The 9,280-nt window shown below is 35.2% G+C and overlaps 1 protein-coding gene across 1 annotated transcript; it reads right to left on the bottom strand.

Annotated features, from left to right (window-relative positions):
* Positions 1-3,228: 3,228 nt before the first annotated feature.
* Positions 3,229-5,886, bottom strand: LOC121789353 (protein FAR1-RELATED SEQUENCE 5-like). The gene is made up of 3 exons (XM_042187866.1): positions 5,792-5,886; positions 4,816-5,542; positions 3,229-4,666 (listed from the first exon to the last, which is right to left on the bottom strand). Exons 1-3 carry the CDS (start codon positions 5,871-5,873, stop codon positions 3,229-3,231), a joined length of 2,247 nt encoding a protein of 748 aa, XP_042043800.1. The 5' UTR covers positions 5,874-5,886.
* Positions 5,887-9,280: the final 3,394 nt, after the last annotated feature.

Below are 9,280 nucleotides of genomic sequence, written 5' to 3'. Positions count from 1 at the left end.
CCCGGATGATACAAAGTCATTTTTAAGTATTGGCTGTTCAGCAAGTCCTGGGGTTGGAATGAAGGTACATTTTGTGTACTGTAAAATCTTCTAGCAAAAGTGTTGTTTTTTGTTATTTTTCTGGGGATGTGATTTTGGGCTGAATTTAACATGAAATGAGTACTAGGAGGATGCTATCAATGTCGACGAAATTGTAAAATCAGCTATAGAAGCTTACATGGAATGTGGTGATGATGATGATGATGATGATGATGTAGTATGTTTGGCTTCTATGGTGAACAACTCAGGGACTAGGTCTGGGAACCAGATAGTGAGCACAATAATTGATGAGGTAAGTACTGAAATGATATTACAACTTATCCTCTTGATTTTTTATGTTAAGTGTGTGAAATGATCAGATTATAAATTTTGCTTAGGGTAAAGCAATACTAGTTGAACCTGAGGTGAAAAATCCAGTTGATGCACCCATGGATTTTGAGGACAACGAAGCCAATTTTGTGACGCCTTTTTCAAAGAAAGCGAAACCTAAAATGGGCAACGAATTAGGCATCTATGATACAGACAGTGTAAGTGACATATAATGAGTTGTTGTGCTGCTAGTCATGACGCATTTATGGCTTTATATGTTCTCTGAGATGACTGACCAAACCTACATTGTCTTATACTTACGTGGGTAGCCGAAAGATGATGTGGAGAATTGGAAGCTGAAAGTGAGAGGAAGAGCTGAGATGAAGTTAAGTAATGCAATGCGTTCCCCATACTATGAACGAGCAGTGAAGGTGTCAAACAAGCTTAATCAAGATGAAAGAATGATTTATTATTGGCTTATGACAACGTACAATACTAATGAGTAAGTTGCTCTAAAATCTGTTGAGGAACTCATTAATAGTTTCCAATAAAGTTGAGTCACTTGTTGCACAATTGTCTGTTAGGGACAAGCTTGTGTATGATGATGATGTTGTGGAAGTTCGGATTATAGAGTTCATGTCATTGTTCCCACATACTGAGATCTCAAGTGGTATAGTTAGTGCATGGTGCTCCGTGCTGAACAACAAGGAGGAGATGAAAGCTCATTCGTCACCGAAAAGACTGTTTTTCACAACTTACCCTGCAGTGAGTAAACAAAACATCTCTCTAATGCTACTGATTTATTATTGGTAAGACGTAATTTTGGTTACAAATTGAATCGCGTGCAACTACTGTCTTTTTGGTGTCACGATGCAGCTTTACACGGTTGTGAAGGTGTCTGCAGAGGTTGATGAAGAAAAAAGATTTAATACTTTTGCGATGAACCTTGATGAGGAGGTTAGAGAAATACCAAACTTCAAATGGGTAGACATAGATTTGGTATGGTCCTAAAATATCTAACACAACGTTTTTTCTTTTCTTGTATAACAATGTGACATATTGATAAGTTCACTGGTGTATTTTGGGAGACAGGTCTTCTTCCCTTTCTGCGTATTTAAAAGAGACTACACTGTGTGTTTTTGTTTCGCAAGAAAAGCAGTTGTTATCATTGATGGTTCGAAAGAAGGAGATGATCGTGACTTGAGATTGAATTATGGCGACATACCTGAAACACTGGTAGGTATCACAAACACTTACGTGCGTACGATTTGCTGTTTAATTTTTTGAATCGTGATTTTCAAATTGTGATTGGCAGAGAGCGTTCTTTTGTAAATATTTAACAAAAATTGGGTGCCACATTCAATGCAAGACTGTTTTGAACGTGCCTATACATAGGATGAAAATGAGTTGGAGAACAACCTATAATGTGGAGGACCGTGGTGTGTATTTGATGAGGCACCTGGAAGTCTACATGGGCGAGAGAGAAGGCCATTGGAATTGTGGTCTATCAAACAGAAATAGGGGTGCAATCCAGTATTTAAGAGCTAAATACTGTTGTGCGTTGATGTTGGCCGATAATAATCACAGTTCATTTTTTAATAAAACAACGGCATCCATACATTACGCAAATGACAGCAAGACAATGAAGATAGATGTTGAGAAGATGATTGCGGACTACAAAGCTTCAGTTTTGGATTTGTCTTAGAATTTTAGATTCATAGACGGCTATATCGACATTATTTATTTGTTTTGAAATTTCAGATTCTAGAATTTCCACGTATCACATAGGTTTGATGTTGGGATACGTCATTGGATTCTATGTCTCACATCTTGGTCTATGTAATTTACAAGAACTTGGTTTGATTCCGAATTGATTTTGAAGTCCTATCTTTACAATGCAGATGTGTTACGATAATGTAGTATGGGTTATTCGACGTGGTAAATGTTGGACATAATGTTTGACACTTTGACATAATAAGATTAAGAATAACACTGAATACATGTAATTCTGAAACATAAACGGGTCATTATAAGAAGTCAGGGCATTGTGATGATAAATAAGAGTCGGTATAAGAAAAAGGCTGAATACATGTCATACTGATAACATATACGAGTCATTATAAGAAATAGTATGAATACATGTCAGTCTAATAACATATACGAGTCATCATAAGGCTCTTAAAAAGCTTAGACAAAATACTTGATAGTTTCTACTAATTTTGACAGGTTTGAACTCATTCCAAGGATTTTTCAAATGGAGTGTCTTCTGAACTCACACCTGCCTAATGTATATTATACATTAACATCAAAGTAATTACTAAAATCATATTACATGAACAAAAAAACAAGAAGTGTTACTGGAAAGGTTTCTTCAAGAATGGGGTCATTCTTTTATTTTTTGTCAAAATGTTTGTATTCGATTCATCTCTTCAATCGAGAAATTTAAATCTCAAGTTCAATTGAGATAGAAGAAACCAAATTAACAAAAAGCATATAAAACTAAACAAAGCTGCTCCTGCAATGTGAAAAGCCCAAAAGCTTCAAGATCGAATTGAACCATAATCCTTCCAAAGCTTAGCAATTCTATAATCCAATTCAGAATTAGATCTGAAATAACAAAAGATGCTGAAGAATTCACGCATATACAAGGCCGCAACGAGTCTCAAAACAGTTATTAGCCCCCGAAACGAATATGGCTCACAAAACAATCAATCTAAAAATGATAATTAGTACGTAATTAAGTCATAGTAGCTGATGTCTGGTTCAAATTACAAAAAAGTCTGAAACGGTTAAAAACAAACATCAAATTGTTCCATAAAGAGTGATAACAGATAGTTTGATAAGAAAAAAAAAACTATAAAAATATGCAAAAGCATAAAATCAAATTTCAGACTCCCTTCTTGATCTCTGAAGTTCTTTCTCTTTAATTTTGTCGCAATTCCTTGAATCGTGGTGACCCCACTCATGGCATTTCTTGCATTGGCGCACAGGTTTGTTCTTTAGCCGCATAGCTTTTTCTAACCTTGGTTGGAGCCTACTTGCATGCCCCTTCGTCTTTACAACTTCAGGAGGATGAACATCAACAACAAGGGGTTTCTCCCCACCATAAAAAGACTCAATACGCTGCTTCTTTTGTGCAGCTGACAATACCACACCATCGGCAAAAATTTGCTGCCTTACATCACGAAGTATAGAAGTCAATTCATGGGTTTGATCAATATCGATAGAAACAGCTTGGTACAAAGACAACATTTCACCCAACAAGATAGACGAAGCCTTCTTCTTCTCATCCACATAGATATGAGTACTCACATCTTCACAGTCAACACCATGAGCTGACTTTACTAGTGGGGACTTTAACCATCGACCTCCAATCAAATTGTCAGGAATCAACTTAAAGTTTTTGTGTTTCAACACAAGGAAGATGTGACAGCATACAAGACCAGTTCTCAGAAACATTTTGCAACCACAATGAAAGGCAAAATCCAATTCTGAGTATGTAACATTCCATGTGTTTGAGAAATGATCTAATACCTTGTAGATGTCATGAGTGGATTCATTTGATATCGCCAAAATACTGCAATGATTGTATGCCTCCAATATTTGTTCTTGAATTTCCTTGAATGCACTGTCAGTAAATATTGTAGAAGCATACTTTTCAATAGGCCACTGTGTCTTCAATGTCGATGTGGTATTAGCATCCATATAATCAAGCTTTGCCGTTTGGTACCTTTGAGCCTCCAAAGCATTGTTGAAGTTCATTAAGAACACAACAAGGTTAGCTTTGGACTTGCTATACCTCTTAAAAAAACTATTCTGCGACTCAGAAACAGAGGTTGTCTTTATCAAAGAACTAGCAGGAAAGTCTCTAAAGTATGCTGGAACCCAATACTGTCTTGATCGAAACATTGTAGAAAACCAATCCGTGTCTTCAAGTCCATATTCCTCCATAATCTTATGCCAAGTGTCTTCAAACTCGGTGGATTCAATCAACTCGGACCAGACACATGAGTTTAACTCCTTCTTAAAATCTGTATTACCAAGCAATGATTTTGGGACCTTCTCAGCAACTTTTGCCATGATGTGCCACATACACCATCTATGACGTGTGTTCACAAGGACCTCCTCGACAGCAACCTTCATTCCCAGGTCTTGGTCAGTAATGATCAATTTCGGAGCTACACCCATGCATTTCACAAACTGCCGGAATAGCCAGGAGAAAGAGTCTGCACTCTCACTACAAAGTAGACCTGCACCAAATGTCACAGCTCTTCCATGATTGTCCTTACCAGTGAACGGAGCAAATATCATAGAGTACCTGCAAAAAAATAGTCTTTCTAAAATCAGACATGGGAGCTGGAGTTTGACAAGCTAGAATATCAAACAATGGGTCAATACAAAAACAATGAATGTCATACCACGAAATGTAAAACTAAATGTGAAAACAAATAAGCTTAAAACATGTACCTGTTGGTTGAGTAAGTAGTGTCAAATGAAACAATGTCACCGAATAGCAAAAAATTCTTCTTTGATAGCGGATCACACCAAAATAAATGTGACATTCTATCACTAGAATCGACCTTATATTCATACGTGAAGGCATCACAACTTTTCTTCTTCTTCCTTAGCTCATCTAATATCATCTGAGCATCATGCCCTTCAGCATATCTCCTAATGTCTCGGGTGTAATTGCGAACGTCCAATACAGTACACCCGACTGACTCATATCCACCCATCAATTCAGTCAACAATTTAAATGTTAGTGATGGACCAATATTGACACCAGCACAATCGGTAATAAATTTTTGGTGGACATCGTCAAGAACGCGATTGAGTCTCATGAATTTCTGGTGGTTTGGAAGCACCATAGGATGATTATGTTCTTCATTCAAATTCTTGATTACGTAGCCTCTGTCGGAGTCAAACTTGAAGGCAACCCTAGCTTTACAGCCGCATTTCTTGGATTTACGTCTGCGTCTAGCTTGCTTGTCTTGCACTCTTTTTTCACCTTCTCTACTACACGCCATATAAAACCATATGGTGAGTTGACCAATTTTTTTAGACCCGCACTTGAGGGTATCAAAACCAACATGTCGACCATAATTTTCATAAAACTGAATTGCTTTCTCCAATGTGGGAAAGTTACGACCAACAAAGGGTTTCACTTTGTTAGGGCAATCAGGGGTATGTAAATCTGAAATAAACAAAAATAGAGCATAAGAACACATCATAATAACAAAAGTGAGATGTGAAATCCGTTATGTGAAAAAATGCAGCGAATGTATGCATAAAAACACATGCAACCAGTTAAACATGAAGACATATTGCGTGCAATGAAGAGCATAACTACGGTATATTAAAGTCATAACATAAAAATAAAATATAAAACTTATGGCATAATCAAGGTTTAATAATGAAATTAAAACAAATCAATATATTTAACCTCCACAATTTGTATTATCAACACTTTCATCAGATGAAGAATGATTGTCACAGTTCGGCGGTGGGGGTGATCCAATTTCCATTAATGTGAGGCTCGATATAAACAAATCTGCAAACAATTTATGCATTCACAATCATATATCAAATGATAAAAAAAATTAACAAAAGAGAGAGAAGCTATGAAACGGGATATATAAGAATATTTCAATCTCTGGATGATAATTCCTAAAATTAAGATTTTAGGTGAATACAAATCTTACATTGGAGTGATGAATGAGGAGATGTAAAATGGCAATCTGGTAGAAAAATTAAAAAAGATTACGAAACAATCGCTGAAGATGATGAACACACATTCTGAAATCGAGAGTTAACAAATATTCATATTTTATGGAAGAAGGTGAAAAAATCTGCATTTACTTAATTTGTTGTTGATTTTGCATTTGGTTGTGCCATAGCATCTACTCGTGAGATTGTAAGAGGCTGTCCCAAAAATCGCTGGAGAAGAGGATGAATAACTTGACAGAATGATTCGAGAAATATGGAATCAACTGAAGAAATAAAGTGAAGGAGTGAATCGTGGTTGGAAAATTTCACGCAGATATGAAGTGAGAGAAAGAGGAGATCATGGAGTAATCATACTGCATGATTAATGGAAATTCCATAACAACACAAATGTATAAGTTCCATACTAGCCTTATACGATTATTTTTATTTAAAAATGAGAAAGAAATGAAAATAGGACAGCCTTCAGATCTTGTCCTAAGATTAAAATAACGGCAAATCTCATGGACAATAATTAGCTTATGTTTGGTATTAGGATTGATTTTTGTATTGATCAAAAATCTATATATATATATATATATATATATATATATATATATATATATAGGGTTTTGATCTATGCAAACTCATTCTTAATACAAAAATGCAGAACTAAGCATACAAAAGTTATTTTTAGGTCATTGTAAGCTTATTTTTACGTCATTATAGTAAGGATGACATGAAATGATCTTAACATGACCTCAAACTCAAAATTTATAATATGACCTAAAACTGCTTTACAATGACCCTCCGTGTTTTTGTTTAATTATTGACCATTGGATTGTCAAATCTCATGGTCAAGATTTGGTCTGGATTTTGTATTAAGATCAAGTTTTGTATTGATCATTTTCCTATATATATATATATATATATATATAGGGTTCCGTTAAAGATAGAACCATTCTTAAGTGTAGAACCTAGAACTCTACATATTTTATTCATTGGATGAGGAAAAAATGACGGTCAAGATTAAAAATCATACATATTAGACTATGTTTTCACGACATTCCGGACTCAACATGTGAAAAAACTCACATGTTGATGGAAGAATGAATGAAACGAAGAAGAGTCCATGCATGCTTTATTTTTTCACTTCTCTGCATTCACCTATTAATAATAGTTTTGGTTGTAATGGGAAGTTGCTGTGCAAATCAACACCATTGGATTAAAATGCCAAACGACCTCCGTTTGGCATTTGTTCTACGTTTAAGAATGGTTCTACGTTTAAGAATGATTCTATCTTGATCACAATCCTATATATATATATATATATATATATATATATATTCGAATTATATTCATATTTAATGCTATATTTAACTTTAAATGTTTTATACTCCATATTTATTTTAATTCTAACATATGAAATGGGATAGGTCTGATCCATAAGTCATGTTAGAAAGAAAGATTGGATTATATAAAGTTGACAAATAGAGTAAATTAATTAATAATGAACAAGCAAAAAAGTGTGCAATTTGAGGTAGCATTGTAGGTGAGAGTGTAGGGAAGAAATCACACCACTCTACACCTATTGCTACGCTACGCTCATATGCACATATTATCATTCTACCTTTATTTTATACGGAGTAAAATTATCAAACATGTCCTAGCTTCAACTGCAAATTAATTTGCTAAAGTTAAAAATTTTGGGCCACATTTGATTGTTAATACGAAATTTGTTTTTAATTTTATTTCAATTAGTCGTTACAGATATGATTTTATCGAATTTACCTTGAAGGTAAAATCAAATGTAATGAATTTACCCAAATTGAATATCTTTGTAGACGTCTAAATTCATACATTAATTAGCATTGACAATAGACATTCAATTCACGTAGAATTTCGTGGAATGCTCTCTTTGGCATAGGAAAAAATGATGAAGCTGTCACAATCGCGTGCGTGTACATTCCATTTTCAACAATATCTCGAAAGTAGTAGGAGCATATTCCAAATTTTCTTTATTCAGAAGCTTCGACAAAATCGGATGCGTGGTGGACTCTACTACTATAATAACAAAAATGTACCAATTTTGTTATTTCTTCCATCTATTTAAGTAAATACGCCAACCAATACGATGTTTCACGATTAATTTTTGATTTTATGTAAATACAATATTTATTGAAACACGCCAACCACGTTGGCGTGTTTAAGTAGAAAACGGAAGTCTTGTTGGCGTTTTTATAAGTAATTAAAAAAATAAAAATTTGAACACACGCCAATGAGGTTGGCGTGTTTCCCTCTTCACAGATTCAGGAGAGTATTTCTCCCCAAATCGCGAACCCTACCTCCATCTCTTCTCCCAAATCAAATTCTCCCCAAATCGCGAATCCTACCTCCATTTCTTCTCCCAAATCGAAAACCCTTTTTCCTGCCTGCGCGATAACCTTCTCCAGCCTATGCTCATCAATGGCGGATTCATTACCTATGTGGTGATTCCTTTCGCTGCATAGAAGAAGAGGGCCAATTTCCCAAGCCTTCCTTCCAATATCATTTTTGTAGTGAGTAGGATAAGCGGGCGGATTCGAGCTCGTTGAAGCTATTTACAACCTCTCTGTACGTCTTCTTCCAAGCCTCATTAATTTTGTCAAACATTTTGGGGAAGTCATTCGAGCTCGTTGAAGCTATTCGCAATTTCTTCAAGAAAAAAAAAGGGAAAAGCTGCGCGAATTCGAGCAGAAACTGAACCCTCGAAGTCGAAGTGCTACGGTTAGAGTAATTGAGAGGTATGATAAGGATTTGCATTCTACAATTTACTTATAATTAGTATAATTTTTGTTTTTGGTTAAATGGCCGCATACTTCTGAAAATGTATCGTTGTTGATTAATTCCTTACAAAATATTTGGACAGCATGTTGCAACATCTGTTTCCCTTCCCCTCTCTCTACTTGCAATGCAATTTTGAGTGTACAAAGTGATTTGACTGGTTTCTTGTTGAGGACTTTGAAACTTTAGATTACTTAGACTATCATTATCAATGAACTTTGGCTTAATTTATGAAATCCAGTATTCTTTTACTTAAATATAGTACACGCCAACCTGATTGGCGTTTTATACTTTTAAAAAACCGACGAGAAACATTCTGGAAAAAAACGCCTTCGAGGACAGCGTTTCAAGCGTTTAATGTTTTAATTTTTTTAATTTTTTTAAAAAACGCCGACGTAGATGGCGT

Source organism: Salvia splendens, chromosome 1 (genome assembly GCF_004379255.2).
Source record: "Salvia splendens isolate huo1 chromosome 1, SspV2, whole genome shotgun sequence".
Lineage (NCBI taxonomy): Eukaryota > Viridiplantae > Streptophyta > Magnoliopsida > Lamiales > Lamiaceae > Salvia > Salvia splendens.
The sequence above is the reverse complement of the archived record's forward strand: the minus strand, read 5'-3'. Positions and strand labels throughout refer to the sequence as shown.